General features: G+C 40.9%; 1 protein-coding gene across 1 annotated transcript in view; it reads right to left on the minus strand.

The window, feature by feature from the left end:
• The window catches only part of LOC141337911 (uncharacterized), a 536,025-nt gene that overhangs the window by 421,224 nt on the left and 100,818 nt on the right, over positions 1-13,983 (minus strand). Inside the window, exons 15-16 of the mRNA XM_073843487.1 lie at positions 9,801-9,974; positions 8,636-8,806 (exon numbers count right to left, since the gene is read on the minus strand). Coding sequence (XP_073699588.1) covers positions 8,636-8,806; positions 9,801-9,974 — 345 coding nt within the window. The remainder of the gene's footprint in view (positions 1-8,635; positions 8,807-9,800; positions 9,975-13,983) is intronic.

Genomic DNA, 13,983 nt, shown 5'->3' on the forward strand with positions numbered 1-13,983 from the left:
TGTATATTATTTTTTATAGACATTAAAAACGTCTAAAGACTAAAAAAAATATTTTTTGTTCTAGATAACGTGCTCTGAGTGAACACTAAAGCGCATTTGCCTCCAACTGGACAGGGATGGGAACTACAGTTACAAATGACAATAGATCACCCTCTGTGTGGTGTATTCCGTCAAAGTGACGGACAGCCTTCAGATTTTTCCGTCACTGATTAAAACATTCCGTCAATGACGTAAAATTTTCGGTTAACGCGACCTATGGTCTGAAATGACATGAAGAAACAGAACAAACTGAGACCGACTGACTAAAGGCCTTCACACTGAATTCAAACATTTGGCACAATGACCCTTTTGAATTGAAACAATAGATCCCTATGGAGCTATTAACACCAGACGCAATCATTCACAAGGAACCTCTCAAATGTTATTACAAGAACATGATGATGGTTTAAATGAGTTTTTAAGCCAAAAAAAAAAAAAATTAAAAACATTTTCAAATTTAGCTTGATGCTAATTGTGCTTCTATTATATTTTAAGATGTATTATTAATCATTATAGATGGTTTGTGTTTCTGGTGTGGAACTAAACTTTATTTATCTCAGTTTAATGCTGTATATTGAGCAGCAGATGATGTTAAATCCATATACGATAGACATATCTGAGGACAAATGCATTGCATTAGCAGAAAGTGATCAAATTGAAAGCACCACTCGTTAGAAAGTTGAAGTCAGTGACATATTAGAGTCAAACGTGTCTCATTTTCTCACTCCACATTTAAAAAAAAATGTTTTTATTTGGGAAATAAAGTGTTTAGGTTTAAACTGTTGAGGTGCTTTTCATCATTTTGATTCTTGTATGTGAATGTTACTGACCTCAATCTCTCCAGTTTAAAGTGTGAATCCTTCAGTACGTCACATAAGTCATTCACTCCTGTGTTTGTTATTTGATTCCCGCTCAGGTCCAGTTCTCTCAGGTGTGATGGGTTTGATTTCAGAGCTGAAGTCAGGATGAGACACTGTTTCTCTGTAATACTGCATTCACACAGACTGAAGACAGAACGAGAAAGAAGAAAGATCATAAAAAAACAATATTAATTTCACTTTTTCTTATTCCTCTCTGTTCTAGCGCATACTAAACTGAATAATGCCTTAATAATAATAATGTTTATTTGCCTCTTTATGATGATTTGTTTCTTGTATTCCTAAATTGTAAGTTGCTTTGAATTAAAGTGTCAATACTTAATTTTATGATATTTCACAATTAAGTCAGGATGAGAAACTGTTTCTCTGTAATACTGCATAAAGACAGACTGAAGACAGAAAGAGAAAGAACAATGACTCAGATCTATGATGATCATCAGCAAATGCTATACAGCCACTAATAAACAAGAAAAATCATGAAATATTAATGATATGAAACACACCAATATGTCTTGCAAACTTTTTTTGACAAATAAATGCTGATATCTGTGTGCAGGTAACATGGAGAAAGACTACACATTGTTTATTTAAATATACTACAAACTACACAAAAGTTATAAAGGTATGCAAAGGTTGAAAATCAGCAAAATTACCCATTAAGACATGAGCTATTTATCCAAGTTATGAAACTTCACTTGACATATAAATACATATATACATATAAACTAACATGAACAGATTAATAAATGCTGTCAAAATATATTTAATAGCTAATGTTAACTAATGAAATTGTTACTGTCTACTATTGTCATAAATCACTTCAGTCTCACAGATTAATGTTCAAACATACTGTAGACTAAACAATTACAAGTCAACAACAAAGACAGTTTGCTTATAAAAAATATTATACTTTGCACATTTTAGTGTTTATTTAATGAATAAACGTATTTCCTTAAACTGAAGACATTCAAATGAGTTTAGAAAAGGCAGTTGATTTGCTTTAGTGTTGCACTGATCAGGACATTTGAGGCAGATACTGATCACTGATTCTTAAAATGCTCAATTTACAGTATATGCTGCACCAAAATTAGACATTTTATATTTTGTCGAACACAAACTCTAAATTAAAAGCAGTTATAAAAACAAAGTTTTCAAAACAAAAAAACCTACAACTTACTAAACACAGAGTGCTCCATTAAAAAATAAATAAATAATAAAAATAACGTATATGTAATATAAAAAATACACAATATCAATAATTGTATATATCTAAACATTTTGTGAAAAAAACATTATTTTGTGGGGAACAAATTAAAGTGCAGCACAAAAACTGGTAAAATGTTACTCATAGCTATTTGCAATGTGGTTATAAAAGGCATTTATGAAAAACAATATATTTCTACATAAATATAAATACTATAAATATAAATACTATAAAATTGAAAGTTCTTTTTTTAATGAGGCAGCAACATATGATATCAACATACGATGACAGAACAAAACAAATACAGTGCAGCACTAAACGTTTACAGTATTCGCATCTGATGTGCAAAATGATGCGCTTGAAGCAACACAGAGTCACAGCAGGCAACTCATTCACATTAAAAAGTAACAGTTTATTTGTCATGATTTGGATTTCTGCCCAGCTGTTTCTTTCTTTCTCTCTATTTGTGTCTGTGCTTGTGTGTCTGTCAGTTGGTGTATCCTGGGGCATGGCTAAGCACTCCTCTCTGTGGCTGATTGCTGAATGTGAATCACCTGTTGCCAATCAACTCATCTGCCTCCAGTATTTAAACCTTGGTTCTTCAGTGATTCTCTGCCAGATCGTTTAGTCTGCCTATGTGGTACTAGGCTAAGGCCTTTCAGTGTCTTTTTGAACAGATTTAGTGTTGTGTTTTGTTGGAGTTCTAATTTTGTTTCTTCTGTGCTTTAGACTTCACTCCACTTGCAATCATCCTGCCTGCCACGCCTGACAAACAAACTGCTGCCTCTGCTCCACCGGCACCTTTCTAGCCTGTTTAGTCACCAGTTCACCTCAGCCAACAAGCTTCAACAACATATGGAATCTGGATTGTGTTGCTTAAGTTTTGGCAATAAATTAATTTTATTTGCATTACTTTTAGTCTGTTTTCTGCTTTTGGGTCCAAAGCCGTGTTTGGTTGCAACAGAACGATCTGGCCAAATTATGGACCCAGCAGAAACATATCTAGTTCACAAAGCTCTCTCTGGTCAAGGTGCACTCTTGGGACAGCATGATCTTCAGCTTCGGAATCTCACAGAAAACAGTCAAGCCATGGCAGGTCAGATTTCTCAAATAAGCAACCAACTAAATGAAATCTCTTCTCTGCTTTCTCAGTTGTCTATCAGTGCTCAGTCCAATCAGCCAGCTTCTGCAGCCCCACCATTACCTCCTTCTCAGACTGTCTATCCTTTACGTGAGGCTCATGTTCCAGATCCTGAACCATATTCTGGTGACTTGGGAAAATGTAAGTCCTTTTTGCTTCAGTGTTCTTTGGTGTTTGGTCAGCGGCCTTTGACATATTCCACTGATGAGGCCAAGATATACTATATTATGGTACTTTTGCGAGGAAATGCATTAGCATGGGCCACAGCTGTTTGGGACAGTCAGAGTCCTCAATGTACATCTCTTTCCTGTTTTACGGCTGAATTAAAGAAGGTTTTTGACCATCCAATTCATGGAAAGGAAGCAGCCAAGCGTCTGCTATCTCTTCGTCAGGGTTTTCGAAGTGTGGCTGAGTATTCTGTGGAGTTTCGCATCAATGCTGCAGAATCTGGATGGAATGATGTATCTCTCCAGGAGGTGTTTCTAAATGGACTCAATGATCGAATTAAAGATGAACTGGCTGTTAGAGACGGATGTGACTCTCTAGATTCTATTGTCTCTCTTTCTATAACTTTGGATAACCGCCTCAGAGAACGCTGCAGAGAAAAGGTTAGTCATGCTAACTCATCTACCTTTCCTTGTTCCACTAACTGGTCTCTGACTAAGGATGTTACTGAATCACCACCCAGTCCTCATGCTCCAGCAAACTTTACACCAGGAGATGAACCCATGCAGTTGGGAAGGGCTCATCTTACACCAGCTGAACGTCTCCGGAGAATAAAGGCAGGTGAATGCAATTACTGTGGTAATCTAGGCCATTTTCTTGCCACATGTCCTCTTCGGCCAAAAGAGAGGGCTCGCCAGTAGATGAGGGGTTACTGGTGAGCCAAACTACCTCTTCTTCTGTGTCTCCTCATCGTCTGCAATTGCAAGCAAGTTTGTGTATTAATCAGCAGTGTCTCCCTTTGTTAGCTCTCGTGGATTCTGGGGCCGATGACAGTTTTCTTGATGCAAAGTTTGCTTCCCAGGCTGGAATTCACACAGTACTGTTGGATTCACCCATTTCAGTTAATGCATTAGATGGAAAATTCCTGGCACAGATCACTCATCGTACTGTTCCTCTACTTCTGGTTCTCTCTGGTAATCATCGTGAGTACATTCAACTGAACATTATTTCCTCTCCAATGTCTCCTTTGGTTTTAGGACACACATGGCTAAGACTTCACAATCCACATATTGACTGGTCTTCAGGAAGGGTGGTGAATTGGAGTTTACCCTGCCATTCCTCTTGTTTGCAGTCTGCCCTACCACCAGTTGAGGATGCTGTAGCTGTTTCCATTCCAGAACCGGATCTGTCTATTATTCCTTCTGAATACCATGACCTTTGTGCTGTTTTCAGTAAGGATCAGGCCCTCGCCTTGCCACCCCACCGTCCCTATGATTGTTCAATAGATCTGCTTCCTGGAGCTCCTCTACCTACTTATCGATTGTACAACCTCTCCCGACCTGAGAGGGAAGCTATGGAGAAATACATCCATGATTCCCTTGCTGCTGGTCTGATTCGGTCTTCCTCCTCTCCCCTTGGGGCTGGTTTTTTCTTTGTGGCGAAGAAAGATCACACGCTACACCCCTGCATTGATTTCCGTGGTCTCAATAATATAACCATTAAGAACAAATATCCCTTACCTCTTATCAACTCAGCATTTGATCTCCTTCATGGAGCCACAGTTTTTACTAAGCTGGACTTGCGAAATGCCTACCATCTGGTCAGAATAAAAGAAGGGGATGAATGGAAGACTGCTTTCAACACACCCCTTGGACATTTTGAATATCTGGTAATGCCCTTTGGACTAACAAATGCTCCAGGAGTGTTTCAAGCTCTGGTCAATGACGTCCTCAGGGACTTTCTTAACCGCTTCATATTTGTATATCTGGATGACATTCTAATATTCTCCCACACCCTCTCTGAACATATCAGCCATGTTCGTCTAGTTCTGCACAGGCTTCTTGAAAATAAACTGTATGTAAAAGCGGAGAAGTGTGAATTTCATGTCAGTTCCGTCAACTTCTTGGGATATGTGATTGAGGACGGGCAGGTGAAGGCGGACCCAGAGAAGATTCAGGCAGTGACAGAATGGCCAAAACCTACCACTCTTAAACAGCTGCAAAGATTTTTGGGCTTTGCAAATTTTTATCGCCGTTTTATAAGGGATTATAATCGAGTGGCAGCTCCTCTCACTAGCCTCACATCTTCCTCTATCCCTTTTCAGTGGACTCAGGAGGCTGACCATGCTTTTATCAAACTGAAAGATTTGTTCACCTCAGCTCCTGTGCTTATTCACCCAGATCCCTCCCGGCAGTTCGTAGTGGAAGTGGATGCCTCGAACTCTGGTGTTGGAGCTATTCTATCCCAGCGTTCTGCTATAGATCAGAAGCTTCATCCTTGTGCCTTTTTTTCTTGTCGTTTGAGCATTGCTGAACGTAACTATGATGTCGGGAACCGGGAATTATTGGCAGTGAAGTTAGCCTTGGAACATTGGAGACATTGGCTTGAGGGAAGTGAGCAACTATTTTTGGTATGGACTGACCATAAAAACCTAGCCTACATACAAACTGCTAAGCGTCTAAATCCTAGACAAGCACGTTGGGCCCTTTTTTTCAGTCGCTTTAATTTTACCCTCACTTACCGTCCTGGCTCAAAGAATGTTAAACCAGATGCACTTTCACGACAGTTTGTTCTTGAAGAGGAACCATCTAGCCCTGAAACCATTGTCCCGCCTTCCTGTGTGGTTGGCGCCATCACTTGGGAAATTGAGTCAGTGATTCGGGAAGCTCAACGCACCCAACCCGATCCAGGCAATGGCCCTCCTGGACGTTTGTTTGTTCCCGATGCTGTACGTTCCCAGGTCCTTCAGTGAGCCCATGCTTCCCGGTTTGCCTGTCACCCTGGTTCTAGTCGGACTCTTAACCTCCTCAAACGACATTTTTGGTGGACCACTATGGACAAGGATACTCGAGAATTTGTCAATGGCTGCTCTGTGTGTGCACGTGGGAAAACTTCACATCTTCCCCCTGCTGGTTTGCTTCATCCTTTACATATTCCCAGCCGCCCCTGGTCACACATTGGTCTAGATTTTATTACTGGACTGCCTACCTCACAAGGCAACAATGTTATTCTAACTATTGTGGACCGTTTTTCTAAAGCAGTGCATTTTGTTGCTCTCCCTAAATTGCCCACAGCTCGTGAGACCGCTGACCTCCTTGTACAACATGTTTTCCGTCTTCATGGCATCCCTTTAGATATTGTCTCAGACCGTGGGCCCCAATTTACATCTCAAGTTTGGAAAGCCTTCTGTCATGCACTTGGTGCCACTGTAAGTTTGTCTTCTGGCTTTCATCCTCAGTCTAATGGGCAAGCAGAGAGGGCTAACCAGGAGTTGGAAGCAGCCTTACGGTGTGTGGCTATAAATAATCCCTCGTCTTGGAGTACCCACCTCACTTGGATTGAATATGCTCATAATTCCCTGTCCAGCTCAGCTACTGGTATGTCTCCATTTGAGTGTTCATTGGGATATTTGCCTCCTTTGTTTCCAGTACAGGAAAATGACATCGCAGTTCCATCAGTTCAAGTCCATATCCGTCGCTGCCATAAGATCTGGAGAGAAGCCCGGTCTGCCCTGCTCCGTTCATCTGATCGTTATCGCCACCTTGCTGACCGTCGTCGAATCGCTGCACCCATATAACTTCCAGGTCAGAAAGTTTGGCTTTCTTCTAAAGACATTCCTTTAAAGACGGATTCTAAGAAACTCTCTCCTCGTTATCTTGGTCCTTTTGAAATTGAGAGAGTCATTAACCCCTCTGTTGTCAGACTTGCACTGCCTAGAGCCATGAGAATTCATCCCTCATTTCATGTCTCTCAGTTAAAACCAGTTAAGGTTAGTCCGCTTTGCCCTCCTACCAATCCCCCTCCTCCCGCCCGGGTTGTGGATGATTATCCCGTTTACACAGTGAGACGATTGTTGGATGTCCGTCGCCGGGGGCTAAGGCTGCAATACCTGGTTGATTGGGAGGGATATGGACCTGAGGAGCGGACTTGGGTGCCCCGCTCCTTCATCTTGGATCCCTCCCTTATTAAAGACTTCCATCACGCCCATCCCAACAAGCCTGGCAGGTCGCCTGGAGGCTCCCATTGAGAGGGGAGTACTGTCATGATTTGGATTTCTGCCCAGCTGTTTCTTTCTTTCTCTCTATTTGTGTCTGTGCTTGTGTGTCTGTCAGTTGGTGTATCCTGGGGCATGGCTAAGCACTCCTCTCTGTGGCTGATTGCTGAATGTGAATCACCTGTTGCCAATCAACTCATCTGCCTCCAGTATTTAAACCTTGGGTCTTCAGTGATTCTCTGCCAGATCGTTTAGTCTGCCTATGTGGTACTAGGCTAAGGCCTTTCAGTGTCTTTTTGACCAGATTTAGTGTTGTGTTTTGTTGGAGTTCTAATTTTGTTTCTTCTGTGCTTTAGACTTCACTCCACTTGCAATCATCCTGCCTGCCACGCCTGACAAAAAAACTGCTGCCTCTGCTCCACCGGCACCTTTCTAGCCTGTTTAGTCACCAGTTCACCTCAGCCAACAAGCTTCAACAACATATGGAATCTGGATTGTGTTGCTTAAGTTTTGGCAATAAATTAATTTTATTTGCATTACTTTTAGTCTGTTTTCTGCTTTTGGGTCCAAAGCCGTGTTTGGTTGCAACATTATTAAGCCTTTTCTTTTAACAATTTCAGTTAATGTGCATCTTAAAAATGTATATTTATAGTCTTTGCTAGCTGTGTTTTGTTCTAACAGACATCTGGAAACATGATTTAGAAACAACAACAAAAACAGCCATATATATATGTAAAATCATAGACATTTATCTACAAATAAAGTATAATAATGGGAACACTGATTGATCTTGGAGAGAGTTTTATCAAGCTGACTGTTGTAACTGAACATGATCAGAGTTTGAATTGAACAGAGAATGACTGACAGACGCAGCAGAGAAAAGAGTTTACATTAACTTTATTGTAAGGCCTTAAATATTCATCTGTGTCTCACATTAAGCTCGAATAGCTTCAGAAAACTTGGAACATTGTGTTTGTATGCCTTTTGTGTGGCTTAACAGTAAGACAGAACAGTTCACACAATACAGGATTTAGATCAGCCCTGTCTGACCATTACACCCGATCCAGCAAGAAATAGTAGTATCTTCACATTAGTGGCTCTTTGTGATGCTGAGAAAAACTGCTCTGACTCAAACTAATGAGGAAATATGATCAACTACAAAAACAGTACTATTAAAAGTAATGTAAGATTTGAACTAAAGCAGCAATACTCACATCAGTGTGTTGAGTTGACAGTGCTTATCCTCCAGTAGAGCAGCGATCTGATTCACTCGTGTGTCTCCTAGTTCATGTTTCCTCAGATCCAGCTCTCTCAGGAGTAACGGGTTTTTACCCACAATTCCAGTCACATACTGACAGCCTTCATTTGCAGCAGGACCCAAAAACCTGCAGAAGAGAAGATGAAGCAAGCAATAGTAATTTAGTTCTGATTTAAAGGTCCATTGCATTACAAATTCATTCAATACAAAAAACAACAACAAAAAAAATCTAAAACGAGATCTAGTAACTGCAAAACTTTTTTTTAAACATTTAAATACACAAATACATAAATATTTGAAAATGAAGTCTGTTCAGTTTACATATACAGAGTGTGCAATTACAGTTTTTCACAATTGCTAAAACACTTAAACCCATTGGCTGAACAAAGTTCTCAGTTGCCTGACCTCATTTAGCTAATTGCACAGTCTGTTGTCAATACATTAAACCATTTCACATGTTAAAACACAATTTTCAGATCACACTTAGACTTTTCAGCAAAACTCTAAACACATTCTCATTCTCAAAACACATTATGCACTCTAATACACATATCATCCATACTGCTAAACACAAGTGGCAACAATCAAATACAAATAGAGAACTAATGTCATTGGTTAAACACAACCACTCAAAATTGATGTTAACTTTTTCAAATGATGTGACACAACCAATATAAGCCAGTTCAGGTTGTTTATGATTTGAGAGCAGTGCTTGATTTTGAACACAGGTAAAACTGTTTTGAGGCAAAAAGTTCCATTTTGCAAGAGGAGTAAAATGTTTTGTAAATGGTGCTTGAAGATGAGGTTTTGTGTTTAATGGTTTCAGAAAATGGAGCAAGGTTTCAGAAATTGTGTTAAAGCAACTGAGAAAAACTGTAAACTGGCTTGTGAAACTGAATGTTTTTGCACCAAGGGTCTGCGAGTAACACATTTTTAATTCTCTGTATGTATGTGCTGTAGATGTGGCAGAACTGACAATAAAGCAGACTTTGATCATCAGTTCAACAAAACCCACAGCATCTGATACGATAATTCTGATGAAACACATTGTCCAGATTATTATATAGCTAAAAACATAAATTACCCATTAATTTATGTACCATTATTTGATCAGGTCTCACCTCAGTGTCTTGAGTTGACAGTTTGGATCCTGTAGAAAATGATTGAGCTCCTTCACTCCTGATTGTCCAGGATCATTTCCTGTGAGATCCAGCTCTATCAGGTGTGAAAGGTTTGATCTCAGAGCTGAAGCCAGAGCTTTATAACCATCTTCAGTGATACTGCAGTTTGAAAGCCTAGAACCAGAATGAAAATGTCACATTCAGATGATTAATCAGTTATTCTAGAAATGATCTAAACTATATAAATCCTTAAACATAATTATATTTTATTCCTTTTTCAAATTAACTAAAACTTAGTTGTAAAGCAAAATCGGACAAATGTGTAACCCTCCGCCTATATCGGGCAGGTCACACAGAAAAACACGGTTCTATTCTGTTGTTTGAACAACACTTACACTCTCCAATCTCCAAAAATTAAACACAAAAAGAAACCCAACAAACAATATTTGCTGCCCAACCTCTCATATGTTATTTACAAATACACTACCAAAACACAGAATATACAAATATACAAATAGCGCGTGTCTGTGTAAAGTCCCAAAGTCTGTGAGTGTGTATGCAAGTGTGAGAGAATCGGCCTCACCGGCAAATTGAAGTCCGTGAGCACAATCCAAATGAGCTGTTCCGTATAAGTAATCCTCTGGCGACAGTCTCCACAAGTCTCGAGTGGACGGCAAATCCCAGCAGATGAAACAACGGCGAAAACAGTCTCTTAAAATCCATAAAGCGCTCGCAAATAATCCAACAAAAGACGGCCCAGGCAAACGCCGTCTTCGCGCCCGTCCTGCTTCCTCGACGGGAATCGTGAACGCCGTCCTAGTACCTGGTTCCCGTCGAGGGATTATTTGCGATCGCTTTATGGATTTTAAGAGACTGTTTTCGCCGTTGTTTCATCTGCTGGGATTTGGCGTCCACTCGGGACTTGTGGAGACTGACGCCAGAGGATTACTTATACGGAACAGCTCATTTGGATTGTGCTCACGGACTTCAATTTGTCGGTGAGGCCGATTCTCTCACACTTGCATACACGCTCACGGACTTTGGGACTTTACACAGACACGCGCTATTTGTATATTCTGTGTTTTGGTAGTGTATTTGTAAATAACATATGAGAGGTTGGGCAGCAAATATTGTTTGTTGGGTTTCTTTTTGTGTTTAATTTTTGGAGATTGGAGAGTGTAAGTGTTGTTCAAACAAGAGAATAGAACCGTGTTTTTCTGTGTGACCTGCCCGATATAGGCAGAGGGTTACATATTGGTGGCCCGTACGGGGAAGATTCTCTGACTTGGACTGGTTTATGGTTTATTTGTTATCATGGATTCTACATACACAACTGTGGAAGAGATAAGTGGTACGGAAAGGGACACTAATTCTGTTGTACGAAATACAGATATAAGTGAAGGTGTTGAAGGTGATTATACAGGTGAGCAATTTACAGTCAGACGTAATCCAACTGCACAAATAACATCGTTGCTTAGTTCACTGTATATATCTGATGCTGATCAAAATGTTGATGATGTTGACTCTGATGTTGGGGGTGAACGAGGGATTCGAGATGAAGTTTCACAATTGAAGGAGGATTTGTTGGCCCTTTCCGATAAGGTTCAAACTATTGAGCATGATTTTAAGCTAGCTTTGGAGAGCACATGTAACTGTGAAGCTACCTTTAGGCAAGCTTTGGATGATCGTTTAAATAGCATTGAAGATACTTTTGAGGAGGCGCTTAAAAAGTTAGAGAGAGCTGTGATGGATTGCTTTTTGAGGAGGGATGAGAAGTGGGAGAATAAGCTTAAACACATACATTCAACTAGCACCCCTTTTCCCACGAGAAGGCAAAATAGGCAGACTGCTTCCACTCAACATGACTGGTTCCCTTTGGTACAGTCTCCTATACCACAGACTTCCGTAAATGCCACTTATCAGGTTTCACCTTCTAAACCTTTAGATCCTTCTACAGTTCCTGATACCGTGGTTTTATCTGGCTCATCCTCGTTTTGCACTCGACCTCCTGTATGGCTTGAATTCCCCACATTTGGTGAATCCTGTGAGACAGCAGATGTCTTCAATTTCATAGAGAGGTGTGAGGACTATCTGGAAGTCAGACCACTTGCCAACTTGGAACTTTTAGGAACCCTAATCACCGTCTTGCAAGGACCAGCTCTCAGTTGGTGGAAGGCTGAAAAAAGCAAGGTGAGGGACTGGGAATCTTTTAAGAGGGCATTGATGGATGCATTTCTGCCAGATGATTATCTCTCTGAGGTAGAGGAAAAGCTTAGGATGATGGTACAGCAACCTAATCAACGTTTGAGGGATTTCGCCTACAATTACCGTGCCTTATGTTTAAAGTGGAAACCTGATGCTTCAGAAGAAGAACTAGTGAATTGGATCCTAAATAGCATCAACCCAAGGGTGGCAGGGAATTTGAGGGGAACCGTACATACTGTGAGTCAGCTGGTGAAGGTAGGAGGTCTGGTGGAAAAGGACTATATGGGGGCGAAGGAGTATTAGAGAAAAGTGGAGAGTAGTAATGGGAAAGATAAGGGTAAGAAATCTTCTGAGACTCCTCATCGCAAACACTTGGCTGGAATAAATATAACCCAGCACCATCCAGTATCCTCTCTGCTGGGGGTATCTATTAGGGTGAATGGACAGCAGGTACAGGCGGTTATGGATACAGGCAGTACATTTACCTTACTCCAAAAGAGTGTGTGGGACAAGATGCATGATGGAGAAGTTAAAACATCTAAGGCAGTGCCTTCCCAGAAGTTTATCATGGCCGATGGGACTATGCATCATTCCCTGGACCACCAGTTGATGAATTTTGTTTGGCATGGACAGGACTATGAGATGAGGGCTTTTATTATGGAAGACTCCCACTTGGCATTTCCTGTGATCATCGGCCTGGATTTCTTAAGGCTCGCTGGAGTGGTTGTGGATTTGGAGCAAGGAAGATATGGTATAAGAAGAGGAAAGGATTACCAATATTTTCCCTTCTTGCCTGCTCTGTTTCCACCTGGTAAGGGTATGCCGCTAATCCCTCCTTGTTTACCGATACCTGCTACACTCCATATGTACTGTGCTGTTCCAGCTGACTATGAACACTCTGTGTTTGACCCATACAAAACTCATGAGACCACCTACTTAGAAGAATTAAGGGAGTTAATTACGGCTTGGCCAGTTATTATTTCCGAAAATCTCGGTCATACCTCGGTCGTCCGGCATAACATCGCCCTCTCCGATGATACACCGGTAACATCTAGAGCCTACCGGGTCTCCCCACTGAAGAAGGGTATCATTGAGGCAGAAGTTGATAAGATGCTCGAGAAAGGTATCATCGAACCCTCATTCTCTCCTTGGTATTCCTCGGTCGTTCTAGTCCTAAAGGAAGATGGAACGTTCCGGTTCTGTGTGGATTATAGGCGTCTTAACAAAAAGACAATCTTTGATGCCTATCCTATGCCTTTGATCCACGATATCTTGGAATCATTGGAGGGAGCCACTTGGTTTACTTCCTTGGATTTAAGGTCAGGTTATTGGCAAGTTGCCATGGCTGAGGAAAGTAAGGCCTTGACAGCCTTTATCACCACCAAAGGTCTCTTCCAATTTAAGGCCATGCCGTATGGCCTCAAGAACGCCGCTGCTACTTTTCAACGGCTTATGGAGAGGGTGTTGGGTGAATTGAGGGGTAAGATTTGCTTAGTTTATGTTGATGACATCATTATTTATTCCAAAACCCTAGCGGAACATAAAAAACATCTACACCTAGTACTGGAGAGACTCACGCATGCTAACCTTACATTGAACATGAAGAAGTGTCAGTTTTTCAAAAGACAATTGAAATTTCTTGGCCACATCGTCACAGAGAGAGGGGTGGAAACGGACAAAGATAAGATCCAGGCAGTTGCTGACTTTCCCACACCATATGACCTCAAATCTCTCCAGCGATTTTTGGGGTTCGCAGGGTGGTACCATAGGTATATTCCCCATTTCGCGGACATCTCGGCCCCTTTAAATCGTTTGAGGAAGAAAGGGGTGAAATGGGAGTGGACGGAGGAATGCCAGTCCAGTGTAGATGCTTTGAAGCAAGCTTTACAACATGCCCCAATACTTACTCAACCAGACACTACACAACCATTCCAGATACATACTGATGCTAGTGATGTGGGCCTGGGAGCAGTGCTTA

The sequence above is a fragment of the Garra rufa genome, chromosome 7 (genome assembly GCF_049309525.1).
Source record: "Garra rufa chromosome 7, GarRuf1.0, whole genome shotgun sequence".
Lineage (NCBI taxonomy): Eukaryota > Metazoa > Chordata > Actinopteri > Cypriniformes > Cyprinidae > Garra > Garra rufa.